The 16,272-nt window shown below is 48.8% G+C and overlaps 1 protein-coding gene across 10 annotated transcripts in view; it reads left to right on the top strand.

Moving 5' to 3' along the window:
• The first annotated feature begins 360 nt into the window (after positions 1 to 360).
• Positions 361 to 16,272, top strand: part of Cep164 (centrosomal protein 164) — a 65,104-nt gene continuing 49,192 nt past the window's right edge. For 8 of the 10 annotated variants that reach the window (XM_085844608.1, XM_085844609.1, XM_085844610.1 and 5 more), the window contains exons 1-3: positions 1,125 to 1,268; positions 7,567 to 7,685; positions 13,655 to 13,766. In XM_085844608.1, the coding sequence (XP_085700734.1) occupies positions 7,604 to 7,685; positions 13,655 to 13,766 (194 nt within the window). In that variant the 5' untranslated portion in view covers positions 1,125 to 1,268; positions 7,567 to 7,603. Of the gene's footprint in view, positions 472 to 1,124; positions 1,269 to 1,851; positions 2,023 to 7,566; positions 7,686 to 13,654; positions 13,767 to 16,272 lie in introns of those variants that run through there. The other 2 variants (XM_085844603.1, XM_085844602.1) reach the window with 2 other exon arrangements.

Below are 16,272 nucleotides of genomic sequence, written 5' to 3'. Positions count from 1 at the left end.
GATGGCAAGTCTTGTGTGTAGGAAGCTATGGGCAGTGTTTAGTTATGTCTGTGGTCATGATATGGCATCTCTTCTATGTCTGGTCCAGTGGCCCCTTGGCGACACTTTTAAAGATTGTGATGATGATGAGGAGCAGTGATTTTTTTTTTCTCCATCTGTGGTGAGAATAAAGGAATTGCAGAAAGATTTGACGTTAAACATGAGAAACACATCCTGATATCTGGTTTGAGATCCCTAGTAACAACACTCGCAATTTCTCCTTGTCGGCTTAGACTCTAGCGGCGCGGGACTCGGTTTTAAATTTACAACAGTAGAGTGGGAGAGATGATGGTTCAGCCGTTGAGAGCACTAACTGTTGTTCTTGCAGACGACCTAGGTTTGATTTCTAGCACCCACAAGGTGGCGCACAACTGCTTACAACTCCAGTTTCAAGGGAATGCAGTGCCCTCTCCTGGCCTCCATGACTATCAGGTATAATGTAGACAAAACATCCATACACCTTTTAAAAATTTTTTTGAGACAGGGTCTCACTGTGTAGTCCCAGCTGGCTTGAAACTCACTATATAGACCAGGCTAGTCTCAAACGCACAGAGATCTGACTGCTTTGTGCCCCAAGTGGTGGCATTAAGGGCTTGTGTTATCAAATCCCGGTTCACGTATAATACATTAAAAGGAAAAAGTTAGTAGGCAGCTCTCTTGAAACCGAATCATCTCTCCAACCCCTTCATAGTTCTTTTATTAAGGGCCCAATCAATAGGTTGACCATTGATAATCACTGTTGTTCGCGTGATTTTACTCGACCTTTACAAAATGATGGTCTATAAATGATTGTTAATTTTGCTTAATTAATAGTAATAGTAGATTACTATTAATATTATGAATGCTTCCTTTCGTCCGCGGGAGAAATTCTCTTATCTACCTTCAGGTCTCTCTTTTAACCTCTTTGTGGTGGGAGTGGGGTTGTGCTTATTCACTATTTTGAACTACAACTTTCAGGATGCAACGGGCAAAGCCTCGTGGGGAACTTCAACCAATCCAACGCCAAAGTTCTCAGTCAGCGACCTATTGGCTCTTGGTAGAGGCGGGCCTCTCAGTTGCTAGGCCAGTGCCTTTCCGGAAGTGGTTGTTGGTCGCTGCAGGGCAACACCCCGGCGTCCCTGGAAGCGGGGAGCCGGACACCCCGGCGTCCCTGGAAGGTGGGGGGGCCGGGGTGGTGCTGGGGAGGAGGCGCAGAGCCATCGTCCCGGAAACCCCCGGATCGGGGACAGGTGAGATCTCGGAGCCAGGCTTGGTGGCGTGGCAGGAGTTTGCAAGGAGCTGAAGCGTTGTGAGGTGTTGCTGCGCGGGAACTGAGCTGGGAGAGGAGAGCCCTCCGGCGTGCCGGGCCTGTCTTTCTAGCCTCTCCTGAATCTACACCCTACCGCCATCGCCCAGCCCATTCCTGGGCTATCTCAAGTTCAGCCAAGCGCATAGCATCTTTCGGCCAGCTGGGCAAGAGAGGAGGTTTGGGGTTTTCTTTGCACTGATTCAGGAATCTCCGCCCGGAACCGCTGCCCTCTTCTTGGCCTCGGTGACTCGCCCTCGCGCGTCTGCCAGCTCAGCCCTCTGCAGGCCCCTGCATGCTTCTCTCCACACTCCATCTCTGGATTGCGACTAGAGCCTCCAGTTACCGGTTGCTCTGGGAAGTACTTGCTGCCTAGCCAGATACCTTTCTGGAGCTTAGATGTGCTTGCGGATCGTTTCCAACCCCCCCCCCCCCCCCCCGGACCTTCTATCAATGTCTCCCATGTTTCCTGTCTCAATGAAGAACTTCCTCAGTCACTTAGCCCACTCTATGCTGAGAATTCATTCTGCTGTCTGCAGTAGTCATCTGGCATGCCTCAGATTCTAGGCAGTCGGCTTCTTGGCCAAAAATCACAGTGGACTGGCTGAAATCCTCTCCGCTTTCTCTCATCTCTTCCTTCACCTAGCTGCGAGACCCTGCTATTCTCCTGCCCTCAGGATTAGCCGCTTTTCATTCAGGTTAGCCACTGGCTTGGTTCATAATTTCTTGGCTGCGCCTTCAGAATAACTGCCTCTGATTTTGCCCCCTTTCTGATTGGTTCTTGTGCAGCTGTCAGTCACCTTTCCGAACGGTAACTCTCACCCCTCCAACTTTCTTTATGAAATTCCCATGGCCGCCCCTTATAAAGTCCTGCATACAGCTTCAGCCCTGGCAAGCCCGTACTCGCTGCTCCTTGCCCTTCATTCAAGCAGTCTCTGTATTTGATAAGTGGGGATAGTAAACCTCTAGCTGAGAGGCTGGGGTGGGATGGAGGCGAATAAAGCCCTTGGTACAGTCCTGCCGCATACAAGTGTTCGGGGAAGTGTGCGGTTAGTCCAAGTTTTTGTTGTTATAGTTAATCCTTACCCCATCAAGCACATTTGCTGTGCTTGTGCTCCCCCCTCCCCTCCCCCTCATCCCTTCCTACACACACACACACACACACACACTCACATACTCACATATACACAGATACACACACATACTCACACACACACGTACACAGACACACACACACATACTCACATATACACAGATACACACACATACTCACACACACACGTACACAGACACACACACACACACACACACTCTCACATATGGAGTTGTTGTTTTGCAGTATTAGGGATTGAACTCAGGGCTTTGCACATGCTAGGCAGGACCTAGTAGTCACTCTGTCCCATCAAGCCGCTTTGCCTCGGTTCATGGCGTTCCTTCTGCTTTAAATGTCCTTGCTTTAGGGGCCGGTGAGATAGCTCAGTTGGTAAAGTTTTTTTTTTTTTTTTCTCTCTAAGCGTGAGAACCCGAGTTAAGTCCCTTGTAAAAAAAAAAAAAAAAGCCAGGTATTGTCGTTCCTGCTTGTGGTCTCAGTGCTGGAGACATAAAGGTAAGGGGATCCCTGGGGCTGGAGTTACAGGTGAGCTGCACCCCACAGAATCTAACCTGGGTGCTGGGTACGGAACTTAGGTTCCCTGGAAGGGCACCAGGCGCCCTTACCTTGAGCCATCTTTGCAGCCCCAGACACTCTGATTTCCCTCCTTCCACTCTGGCTTCCGTTTCAGCCTGTGTGGGAAAAGCGCTTTTGAACTTGCAGCTCTGTATGACAAAGGCCGAATCTGCAGCATGGCTTTGGTTTTTTTCCTTTCTTTTCAGCAACATTTCCGGTACTTTTCTGATTGCTGGTGTCTCCTGCTGCAGGGCCTTTGCACGTGCTGCTGCTTCTGTTGTTAGAACGCACTTCCTTCTCTGTCAGTAAATACCTGTTCATCCTCCAGGTCTCAGCATAGGTACCCGCCATCGGTCCCAGATCTTACTCCTTACGAAATGATACCCTTATGTTTTCTTCTCTGTTTCTGTCTCTCCCTCGACCCCCCCCCCCCCCGGGTGTATAGGTCAGAAGACAACTTGAGGACATAGTCCTTTCCTTCCACCATGTAGGTCTTGGGGATTCGGGATGGAATTCAGGTTGCTAGGCTTGGTTGCTACCTGTCTTGCTAGTTCCCCCACCCCCATCCTTTGCTCTTTTTCTCTTTTCTTTTCTTCTTTTTTGTTTTGTTCTTGTGGTTGTTGTTGTGGTGGTGGTGGGGTTTTTTTTTTGTTTGTTTTGTTTTGTTTTGTTTTTGTGAGACAGGTCCTTATATAGCCTTGGCTGGCCTGAACACCTGTAGTTGAGGATTCCCGTGAACTTGGGATTCTGTTTGAACTTGGGACCATGGAAGAAGAGGCAGGGGTGGAGGAAGATGCTGGTCGTGCTTGTGTCTCCATACCTAGTTTAGCACTGATACTCTTACCTGGGACTGTCTGGCTAAGCCGTAGTTGTACAGGGGAGTCACGACTGAATCTGCTCAATCACTATTGCACATCTAGTGCCCAGAGGGCAACTTGATCACGAGTGGCCTCTATGAGCTGTTGGTGAAGTGTGAGTTCTGACTGTGCACTTCTGCCTTGCATCTCTTTACCCTCATGGCCTCTTCTTGCCACCTTGTCCCTGAAGCGAGGAAAGGCATGGTATAGCCCAACCCTAATTTATTTTGTTTTCTTGGCAGAAGATTTGTCTGAAATTTTGAAAAATCTATGAATTCAGATTTTCCACCTACTTCCTGGCCGGTAGGTTTTTGTTAACAGTCAGGCATCCTGGTTTGTTTCCTATTGCTGTTAAAAACACCATGACCAAAGCAGCTTGGAGAGAAAAGGGTTTATTTCATCTTATAGTCCATCATGAAGGGAAGGGATAGGAAGAGGCAGGGACCATGGAGGAAGAGGCAGGGACCATGGAGGAAGAGGCAGGGGTAGAGGAAGAGGCAGGGATGGAGGAAGAGGCAGGGATGGAGTAAGAGGCAGGGGTGGAGGAAGAGGCAGGGGTGGATGGAGGAAGAGGCAGGGACCATGGAGGAAGAGGCAGGGGTGGATGGAGGAAGAGGCAGGGACCACACAGGAAGAGGGAGGGGTGGAGGAAGAGGCAGGAACCACAGAGGAAGAGGCAGGGATGGAGTAAGAGGCAGGGGTGGAGGAAGAGGCAGGGGTGGATGGAGGAAGAGGCAGGGACCATGGAGGAAGAGGCAGGGGTGGATGGAGGAAGAGGCAGGGACCACACAGGAAGAGGGAGGGGTGGAGGAAGAGGCAGGAACCACAGAGGAAGAGGCAGGGATGGAGGAAGGATGCTGCTTGTTTTACTGGCTCACTCTTTGTGGCTTGCCCAGCTACTGTTATTTTTGTTTGCTTGCTTATTTTTGAGTCAGGGTTTCTCTGTGCAACAGAGCCCTGCTTGTCCTGGATTCCCTTTGTCGTTCAGGCTGGCCTTGAACTCACAGAGATCTGCCTGTTTCTGCTTCTCGAGTGCTGAGATTAAAGGCATGCACCACCAAACCTGGCCCTTATTTTGTTTTAGTTTTTTGAGATGGGGGTCCCTCTATGGCTATCCTGTAACAGAAATGCACTATATAGAACAGACTCCACCTGCCTCTGCCTCCCTATTGCTGGTATTAGAGGCACGTGCCTCCACACAAGCCAGTCCAATGGAGGCAGCTCCTCAATTGAGGTTCCTTCTTCCCAGGTGACCCTGGTTTGTGTCACGTTGACAGAAACTAAACAGCACTTGAGGCTTGTTTGTTGTTTTCCTACGAGGATAGCAGTTGTTCCTGGCTGTTGGTTTCTGCAGATGGGATGTGGGCACAGGCTACACCTCTCAAATGCAGTTTCTCTGGTTGCGTGAAGAGGTCAACGTTTGATAAGTGCTAGTTCCTGTTTGGGTCAGTCCTCTTGTCTGTAGCCTTTCCTTGTCTCCTCCCCTCTTCTCTCTAAGTAAGAGGATTAAGGACTCAGGTGACCAGGTCTATGTCCTGGTTTCTGTCCTTCTCCCCCTCCCCCCAACTGATTTCCAGAGTGAGTGGCAGTCAGGCCTTCTCAGTCTCTGACCGAGAGTAGAGGCATAGATGTGGTGTCTGGACGGAGGTCTGACTTCTGAGAGGGGGACATCCTCTCTCAGCTTAGATATCACAGGGAATTCTTTCTTTCTTCTTTTTTAAACTTTTCTTACTTGGAGGGGCATGGTGGGAATGAGAGGGGCAGAGTTTGGTTTTCTGGGAGGTCTGGTGTCCGGACTGAAGGTGGTCTGAGTGTCATGATCACAGAAGGCCACAGGAACAGGTCTTGATAGGTTCCCTGTTGCTTCTCAGAGGTCCATCTGTGTGGATCTGGGTTAGGGTCCCGGTCACCAGCCTCAGCCATTACTGAACGCTCTGCTGCAGGCCTGGTCAGGCTTGGCCTTTATGATGGGCAGTAGGTGTGTGTGTGTGTGTGTGTGTGTGTGTGTGTGTGTGTGTGTGTGTGGGCTCTTCTTGCTGAGAGGAACATTGCCTGCTCTTTGGACCACCTGGAATAGTCAGAGGTGCTCAAGTGGACAGGAGAGGCCAGGACCTGCTGTGCTGGTCACTCCTCAGGTGGCCCACTCAGGTGGAAAGGGCTGTGATAGCCTGTTTGTTTGTTTGATTAGGTTCCAGCGTGGGAGCTGCTGTGGGGAAGGTTAATAGAACCCCCAGGGTCCAGAGCTGGAGGTGAGACTAGGGGCAGGAAAAGAGGGACAGTCCCAGCATCACATGGGGATCACCAGCACTGCAAACTAGCAAATAAAATAACACACAGATCAGGTCCTTTCTAGTTCCCGCCTTGCACGTGCCTACCATCCTTTGTCTTCATTGGATGGAGTGAGAACGCAGATTTCTGTTCCTTTGCTTGGGTCAGGTCAGGACCCCACCCCAATGACCTCACTTAATATTGACTCTGTCTTAAAGACCTTACTACTACTACTACTACTACTACTTCTTCTTCTTCTTTTTTTTTTTTTTGGTTTTTCGAGACAGGGTTTCTCTGTATAGCCCTGGCTGTCCTGGCACTCACTTTGTATACCAGGCTGGCCTCGAACTCAGAAATCCGCCTGCCTCTGCCTCCCGAGTGCTGGGATTAAAGGCGTGCGCCACCACGCCCGGCTTTTTTTTTTTTTTTTAAGACCTTACTTCTTATTAAGTCAGATCATCAAGTGTTTTGGAGGGACACTGTCCAGTCCATCTGGATCCCCTCTCTTCCCTCTCCTCCCCACCCCCATGCTCTCATTAAGCCTAATAGCTCCGTATCTCTGTCCCCTTCCCACCTCGGCTTCTTCGGCCTGGTTTAGGTCCTCATTAACTTTCACTGGGATGGAAGCCTTCTCAGGTGCTTTACCTGACACCATTTTCGTATTTCTCCAATTTGGCCATGCCGGTCTTACCAGAGTTTCTGTCTTAAATAAAATGCCACCCTGTGTAGATTTCTCTTTCCAAAGCTCTCAGCTCTTCTCAGTCTTCAGTGGTCTTCTTTTCTTAGGGCTCTCAGGGCAGGTGCTGACAGCACACTGACTCCTGGCCCTGAATTGCATGCTGGGGAAGGGGGGCACCGTTGACTGTGGCTGCCTCACTGTGCCCTAGGCTGTGCTGACACCCAAGGTTCTGTGTTTTTGGTGTCACTGGGGTTTTCTGGCGTAGGTGTGCTACAGGTTTGGGATATTCTCCTGTTTGGGGAGGGATACAAAGTTGAACTATTTAGAGGTTTACTTATTTTATGTTTTTGCCTGCATCTGTGTATGTGCACCATGTGTGTCCCTGATACAGACAGAGGCCAGAAGATGGAATCGGATTCCCTGGAACTAGAATTACAGAAGGTTGTGAGCCACCTTGTGGGTGTTGGAGAATTGAACCCAGATCCTCTGGAACAGTAGCCAGTGCTTCTAACCATGGAACTATCTCTCTAGTCCTCAAGTTTAAACACTTTAGAGAGCTAGGCTTCAAGATGTCTTGTGGTGCAGTGTGTGTTCTGTAACTTTGGGCAGGGGCATGACAGGGCATTACCCAGGCACAGAGCCTGTGAAGCTCTGAGCTACAGGCAGGGACCTCAGCCACGCTGCTGTGCAGCATCTGGTGTGACCCCGATGCTCTGTGACCCAACTCAGCTCTCCCTTCCCGGCCAGCTCACTGAATTTTCTCTTTGGATAGGGTCTCTGGGATCAAGATAGTTACGTTAGGCTGAACCATGGCTCGACGGCCCATCCTCTTAGGTGACCAGCTGGTCCTGGAGGAAGATTCTGATGAGACCTACGTTCCCAGTGAGCAAGGTAAGAAACTTGTGGAGGGTTGGAATCGTTCTCTGAGCACAGACATTGTAATTGATTATTTAAACACAGTTTCAAAAATTGTTTTATGTGTTTGGGTGTTTTGCCTGCATGCATACCTGTAAACCACATACATGCAGTGCCCGAGGAGGCCGAGAGGGGGCATCATATCCCCTGGAACTGGACTCACAGATGCTTGTGAGCCACGTGCTGGGAATTGAACCTGGGGTTCTTAAGAGCAGCCAGTGCGCTTAGCCACTAAGCCCAGCCCCCCTGGTTTGCTTTGGTTCTGCCAGTATAGAGTTGGTCCATGCACAGGGCTGCTCAATATATTTGGGTTAGATCAGAGGTTGGCAAACTATAGCCTTTGGGCCCAAGTTGGCAGCTTGCCTCTTCTTGTCAATAAAAAATTTTATTGGAAGACAGCCGTGTTTATTTCTGCGTCATCATTGGCAGTCTTCATCCTTTGATAGCAGTGTCAAATAACTGTAATAGATTTACAACCTTCAAGGCCTGCAAGAGTTACTATCGGACCAACTTTATAGAAAATGTTTGCTGACACTGGAGATCAGATTGGTTTTAAATGAGATAGGAGTATAGGGGATGTTGTGAAATATGGCGTGTAAATCCAGTTTCTTCAGAACTAAGCTAAGGCTGGCTGGCATGTTGACACTCCCTGTAATTTCAGCACTCAGGAGGCTGAGGCAGGAGGATTGCTGCTACAAGTTCAAGGCCAGGGTCAGAATGAGTTTGGGGCTAGGCTGAGCTACACAGTCTCAATAGCAACAACAAAAATACCAAGGTTGTGGCTCTGCAGGTGGCGTGCATGCTTCTCATGCACGAAGCCCCGGGTTAGTGAGAGCGTCTCATAATCCAAGCGTGGCAGTAAATCTCAGTAGTGGGTGGAGGAGGGGCAGCAAGGGAGGATGTGAAGTCATTGGGGTGTGAGTTTAAGGCCTTCCTTAAAACGGAAAAAAGAAAAAAAAGTAGCATTATTTATTTATGTTACTTTTTCTATTCTCTGTTTTAGAAACTTTGAATTTATTTTCTTTTTAAACCCCACCACAAGCTGAATATGGTGGTTCATGTCTTTCCCTTTAACCCCAGCACATGGGAGGGCGGCAGAGGCAGATCTCTACGTTCCCTGCCAGCCAGTGCTATACTGCTAGGCCCTGTCTTTTTTTTTTTTTTTTGGTTTTTCGAGACAGGGTTTCTCTGTGTAGCCCTGGCTGTCCTGGCACTCATTTTGTAGACCAGGCTGGCCTCGAACTCAGAAATCCGCCTGCCTCTGCCTCCCGAGTGCTGGGATTAAAGGTGTGCGCCACCACGCCCGGCTGCTAGGCCCTGTCTTAAGCAACAACAACAACAACAACAACAACAACAAAAACCAAAGAGCAACCCAAAGGTGCCCCCCTGAGCCAGGTCCTGTCAGGGAGTTCCCTGTGGTTCCCTGTCCTGTGAAGGGTACAGCTGGGCCGCCCAGCACTCTGTGCTTTGCGGTTGGTGGATTGAAATTTGCTTTGACATTCTGAAGAGTTCTGGACCCGGGCACAAGTTCTGCCTCCCGCTCAGGTGGTTCGTGGACCTGGCAGAGAAGGATAAGAACAGGTGCCCCTCCCTGGGGAGGCCAGGACCCCGCTTTAGAACTTGCAATTTGCCAATAGCCAAGTGTGTTTGCCCATTGCCATGTAGAGGTTTTAAAACGGTATATATTCTTTATTTTTTACCTGTCAGTTAGTTTCTAAACCTCTGTGTACTGGAGGGCAGCATGGTGTGCACACCGCAGTGCTCGTGTGGAGGTCGGAGGGCAGCTTGTGAGAGTGCTCGCTTCACCTACATGAAGTCCTGGGCTCTCTTCCTTCCACCGTGTGGATTGCAGGAACTAGATCAGGCCTCCAGGATTGGTGGCAAGCACCTTTACCTCTGAACTATCTTGCTGCCCCGACTCCCACTTCCTTCTGTGAGATCCAATTCATAGCAATCCTCCTGCTTCAGATTCTCAAGTGCTGGGAATCACAGACTTGAGTCACCAACCAGCTGTGCTTTTATTGTTCATTCTTTGGCATTAGACATGGAACCCAGACACTCAGGCTAAACTGTACCACTGAGCTGTGTGCCCAGCCTCCACCTATGTCTGTGTACATACTGTGTGTGCCTCCGGTGCCCACTGAGACCAGAAGAGGGGGCCTGATGCCCTCAAACTGGAGTTGAGCACTGAGCTATTCCTGTAGTCTGTGGTTTGTCCTCTTTCTGTTGTCAGTCTGTTGATGACGGGCCTCTGAGTTATGTGTGTATCACGGTTAGAAAAGCCTGCCCCATCAAAAGTAGAGCTGATTTCTCACATATTCTAGTTTATTTTCGTTCCTACACTGTCGATGGGGTAAACTCATCTCCCTACTGGCCCAGCTACTGTTGTGGGCGTCTGGGTCTGTCTCCTTTCTCCCATTGGACTGTCCGGCCATGTGTCAGTGTCACACTGAATTACCGAGGTGCATCGGATTCTAATATGGAGTAGGGCTGAAGCCCTTGTCCCAGTCTTTCCAATTTCCTCGGCCATCTTGTTTGTTTTATTGGCCCACGACTTTAGACTTATCTGTCAGGCTCTGGGTAGGGCAGTGTTTGGGAGGACTCTTGGTGCCTGGGGGTATCGTGATGAGCATCGGATTGATTCAGAAGGGACTGTCATGTTTGTGGTGTCTTCCTTCCAAGAATGTCATATCCCTGTCCAGGTGTCTTTTTGTGCTATCCTTGAATGACTTCAGATTTTCTTTGTTTTTTTTTTTTTACATTTATTTATCCTATGTATGTATATGTATGTACAGCAAGTGTGTGAAGGTCAGAGGACAACTTGCAGTAGTCAGTTCTCTCTTTCTACCATGTGGGCTTTAGGATGGGACTCCGAGCATTAGGCTTGGCTGCAAATAAATGTGCTTACGGGCCATCTTAACAACTGACTTCAAGTCTCCTTAATTTTTTTTTTCCTTTGAGGCGGAATCTCTGTACCCGAAGCTGTGTGTGTGTATGTATACATTTTCCTTTTCTTTATTTTTCTTCCTTCTTTCTTCCCTTCCTTCTCTCCTTCCTTCCCTTTCTTCTCCTAAGCCTGGCTGGCTTCAGCCTCACTGTGTGGCCCATGTTGGTCTCGAACTCCGATTCCTCGTGCCTCCATCTCCTAAGTGCTGGGATTACAGATGTGGACCACCATGCATTGCTTCCTTGTTTCTGGAATTCAAGATGTGTATCCCTCACCTTTTCCAAGATGCAAAATGCCCCAAATCTGCCTTTTTAGATGAGCCATTTTGATGATGGGATTCTTGACCCATAAACTCTAATGCAAATACGCCAAACCCAGGAAGGACCTGAAACCTTTAACAGGCCTGGTCCCAAGAGTTTTGGGGAAAGGATGCTTGATTTCCCTCTCACTCTGCACCCCTGGCTGCCCCGGAACTTGCTATGCAGATCATGCTGGCCTTGAACTCACAGAGATCCTCCTGCCTCCTGTGTGTCCTGAGTGCTGGGACTTATTTATTTACTTTTATTTTTTAGACAGGGTCTTGCTATGTAGGTCAGGCTGGCCTGAGACTGGCAGTGATCCCCCGGCCTCAGCCCCTGGAGCATCGGGGGTACAGGCACGAGCTACCTCACTTGGTTTGCGTCAAGGTTTTTCTAGGGATGTATTATAAAAACTCTTGTGCCGCCGGGCGTGGTGGCACTCGCCTTTAATCCCAGCACTGGGGAGGCAGAGGCAGGCGGATTTCTGAGTTCAAGGCCAGCCTGGTCTACAGAGTGAGTTCCAGGACAGCCAGGGCTATACAGAGAAACCCTGTCTCAAAAAAAAAACAAAAAAACAAAAAAAAAACTCTTGTGCCAACACCTAGTCTGAGCCACACTACCTTCTCTGCCTCGGCTTCCTGCTTAGCTCCGTTTTCCTGCATTGTCTGTGTCCCATCTAATAGTAGTGGTCTTACAGGGAGAAATGGATCCTTTCCAGGCTGGCTCCAATGCCCTTCCACATATTCAGTGCCCTTGGTGAGGTTTCAAGGTTCTTGGTCACGTGGCTTTCCTATCTTGACAGTTGAGCTGTGCGGTCTTGTGTTGGTTTCTGGCAATCCCCAGATGCACTAAGCCGTATCTTGTCACAGGTTCATTGCTCCAGCTCTTTGCTTTAGCGTCCCAGTTGCCCAGAGGGTTTCCATAGTGATACTCTCCGAAGGAGCACCCTCCATCTTTTTTTTTTTTTTTTTTTTCTGAGACAGGGTTTCTCTGTGTAACTCTCTATCTTGATATTCATTCCATTGTAGTTTTGAGAGCAAGAATTGTTTGTGTGTATTTATATTTTCTTAGAGAATTATTTTAAATTATTTATAAGTGTGTGTGTGTGTGTATGTGTGAGCACTCTCGAGTGCACGTAGTGCAGGTGTCTGCAGAGGCCACAGGCATTCTGGAGCTGGAGTTACAGGTGGCGGTGAGAGTCATCCAACATGGGTGCTCAGAACTGAACTCTGGTCTTCTGCAAGGGGAGTCCAGGATCCGAGCCAGTGAGCCATCTCTCCAGCCTGCGGGTTTATGTCTTCTTCTTTGCTGTCTGTCTCTTGTTACGACAGTGAATATTCTCTCCTGTTTTCGTGGCTCAGAGTAACAAGTTCATTGGAGGTGGTCATTGTGAAGCTGTGCTTGGTGGCATACACCTCTAATAAGCACCTGGGAGACTGAGGCAGGATGTTTGTAAGCTTAAGGCTCGCCTGAGCCTCGTAGAGCTTATTCTAAGTGAGACACCCTCCCCCCCAAGAACTAAAAAAAGGTGAAACTATTCAATAAGTCATTCCCTGGTCAGTTAAATATATGCTGGTTCTTTAGAAAAAGTGTTATTTCCTAGTCCCCAGTGTGTCATCCTCCAGTTCTCCACGGAGATGACATATTGGCCAGACCTCTCTAGCCTGGATTAGACTCAAGCCTGGGTATTTATTCCTGTGGCCACCAGGGACACCTATCCTTTTCCCCAAAGATGAGATCGCATAGTGCATAGGTCTCTTCTGTCTTCCAGCTCTCTGGCAAAGGGCTCTCCTAACTGTTTGATTTCGAGAGCAGAGCAGAAGTAGAGTCCAAAATATATACTACAATTGAGTAAGAGGCACTACCTTTAGGAAGAGGGGTTCACTAGATGGGGAGGAGGCCACCCGAGTGTCATCTGCTTTCTCAGCTGGGTGCCTTCCTGTCCCTCAGAGAACCAGGCACTGCCTTCTGTTTGCTGAGGTGACACGTGGTACGTGCCACCGTCACAACACACACTCTCCTTTCATGTTCTGTGTGTTTGCAAGGTCCTTAGAGAGCTCAGTCATCTATAGTTGATGGAACTCGCTTGGGGCTTAAGGGCCAAGTGCACTGGGGCCCAGCTCCTGTCAGTCTCTCTGGAGTTTATCTTCTGTAAGGCTGCCCTCATCCTGGCTGGTTCCTGGATGGTTCCGGCTGTGGCTTTGGGTCCTTCCTGAGGCCTGCCCACTGTCAAGTCTTGGTTTCATTCTTCACCCCGTCTGTTAACTGTGGCTTCAGATTATATTTGTGTGAGTTTGGAGGTAGCCTGGTTTGATTCAGATGGCTCTTTATAAATTGGGATATAAGGAAACTGGTTCTGTATGTTTGGCTTGTTTGTTTGTTCAAGCTTTTTGAGATGGTCCTCAGGAAGCCCAGCCAGCCTCTAACTCAGTGGGGAGTTGAGGGTGACCTTGACCTCCTGATCCCCCTGCCTCTGCTTCCCAAGTGCTGGGATTCTGGATGTGCACCAACGCACCCAGCTTTAGTTCTATATGTTTATTATTTATATTTAGAGATGTTATATTTTATCACTGAGGAAAACTTGGAGATTAAAGCAGTTCAGAATAGAACTGTCTAAATTTTGCTTCTTCCCACCCCTCCCCATCCTTCTCTCTCTTACCCCTTCCACCCTCCTCCTTTTCCCTCCTTCTCTCTTGCAGAAATCCTTGACTTTGCCAGAGTGATTGGTATTGACCCTATCAAGGAACCAGAACTGATGTGGCTGGCGAGAGAGGGTATTGAGGCTCCATTGCCCAAGGGCTGGAAACCATGGTAAGTCATTGCAGTGGCTCAGTAACCTGGCCTGTCAGAAGGACCTGACTCTGGAATGTAGGTGTGTGTGTGTGTGTGTGTGTGTGTGTGTGTATACATGTGTGTATAGATCAGATATGCACGTCTTATTTTGTTTTTAAGTGTATGAATGTTTCTCTACATATATGTGTGTGCACCATGTATGTGCTTGGTGCCCACAGAAGCCAGAAGAAGTCATTAGATTCCTTGGGATTGTGGTTAGAGACTGTTGTGAGCTACCATGTAGATGTTGGGAAATAAACCCCAGTCTTCTGCAAGAACAGCAAGTGCTTTTAACTGCTGAGCCATCTCTCCAGCATCCCCTTTGTTTTTGTTTCTGTTTTTAGATTTGTTTTTAATCGTGCTGGCTAGTTTTATGTTAACCTGACATAGCTAGAGTTATCCAAGACGGAGGAAGCTCAGTGGAGATGATGCCTCCATCAGATAGGGCTGTAGGTAAACCTGTGGGGGCACTTTCTTAATTAGTGATGGATGGAGGAGGGCCCAGCCCATTGAGGGGGATACCACCCCACAATGGCGGTCCAGGGCTTTATTTTCTTATAGCAGGCTGAGCAAGCTAGTAAACCGTACTTCTCCACGGCCTCTGAATCAGCTCCTGCCTCCAGGTTCCTGTCGTGCTCGAGTTCCTGCCTTAGCTTTCTTCAGTGGACTGTGACTTGGGATCTGTAAGCCAAGTAAATAAACCCTTTCCTTCCCATGTTGCATTTGGTCTTGGTGTTTCATCCTAGCAATAGGAACCGTAAACTAAGACATTAAGTGTGTGTGTGTGTGTGTGTGTGTGTGTGTGTGTATGTTGGGGGGTATGTGCATGTGAGTGTAGTTGCCCATAGAGGCCAGAAGAGAGCACTGGATCCTCCGGAGCTGGGGTTACAGTAGGTTGTGAGCTGCCTGATATGGATGCTGGGAACTGAAATCAGGTCCTCTGCCAAAGCAGGTACACAATTTTAACCACTGGGCCATCTCTCCAGTCCTCTGCCTCTTTTCTTTCTTTCTTTCTTTCTTTTTTTAATGTTTGCATGACAGGCACTTTATTTGAGCCATTTCCCCATGCCCTGGAGATAAATTTCAATGCTCAGGGGCAAAACTGCTGTTTCTCTGCAGGTTACCTCTTGCTTCAGGACTGAGCAGGCTGGCTTGAAGGGCTCTGGGTTAGGATCCGAATGTACCCCAGAGCTGCTTCCCAGACTCAGTCCTCTCACACCAAGAAGGAATCTTTGTTGGTCCTTGCACACTGGTAGAAGGTTAAAAGCGACCATTGCCTGGGTGTGAGGAGATGACTCAGTCCGTAAAGTGCTTGCTTTGCACACATGAGGTCCTGAGCTTGGTCCCTAGATCTCATGCACTTTTAAAAAGCCAGGCTTGGTGGCCCTCGCTTGTCATTTCAGCATAGGGAAGCGGACAGGCACATCCATGCGGCTTGCGAACCAGCTAGTCTAGCCTACGTGGTGAGCTCTGGGCCAGCGAGAGACTCTGTCTCCAAAACAATATAGATGGCTCTGCATTTGCAACAAAACCTGCATTTGTCCTCTGGCTACCATATGCGTGTGCACACATGCCTATCAGTACACATGTGAGAATGTGCACTCAGACACAAGTGTGTGCACACATGTGTAACAGAAAAAGGGACGGCTGTATCTCCTCAATACATCTAAAAGATGCTGAGGCCAAAGGAGTTTGTAGTGAGGCCACACAGGTTTGGGAAAAGATTTCTTCCTTGGCAGTCATCTTTGGTTCTGCCGTCCTCAAGTTTGTGTAGTGTAGTGTATTGTTGTATAGTGTGGTGTAGTGATTCTTTAAATCATTTGTGTAGTGATTTGGTGTAGTCATTCTTTAAATCATTATTGTGTGTATGTGTCTGCACGGGTACCTGTGCCATAGTGAGGACATTAGAGGACAGCTTTGTAGAGTTAGTCCATTCTTTCTACCTTTCCCTGGGTTCCAGGCCCTGATCTCAGGCTGCCAGGCTTATGCATTTTACCCACTGAGCCCCTCCGCTTGTATAACCTGTTCTTGCCTGACTTCCTGTTCATGTGCTTGTTAGTATTTTAAAAATTCCCTTAAAGCTATCTGGATTGTGAGAGAGCTCATTCAGGTTATCTCCTGGAAGCAGAGGTTTACAGTGGGAAAACAGTGCCCGGGGGCAAGGGGTAGAGTAGGGGGGGCTGAAATAAGTCATAGTCACCGCAGTCACCTCCCTGCTCATGAGGACAGTGTCATTCCACTCAGGGACATTGTTCAGTGTCTGCTCTGTCCTCTCCTCACCTCCTCCCTCATCAAAGGTGTGAAGCCTTCTCCAGGTTGTCCTCCCCAAGCTGAGACCTTTGGGTGTCCTAGGGGTCCTGTCTCAGCTGGGAAGGTGCATTTGGTGGCCTAGGTAATTGCCCCTTTCTTACTCACGCCATTTACCGGGTTGACTGAACTTCAAAATGGCTGCGCCTACCCTCCTTACTCTCCTCAACTGAAGGCA

The sequence above is a fragment of the Mus caroli genome, unplaced genomic scaffold, assembly GCF_978045245.1.
Source record: "Mus caroli unplaced genomic scaffold, Mus_caroli_1 scaffold_11, whole genome shotgun sequence".
Taxonomy (NCBI): Eukaryota; Metazoa; Chordata; class Mammalia; order Rodentia; family Muridae; genus Mus; species Mus caroli.
This window is presented reverse-complemented; position numbering and strand designations above follow the sequence as displayed.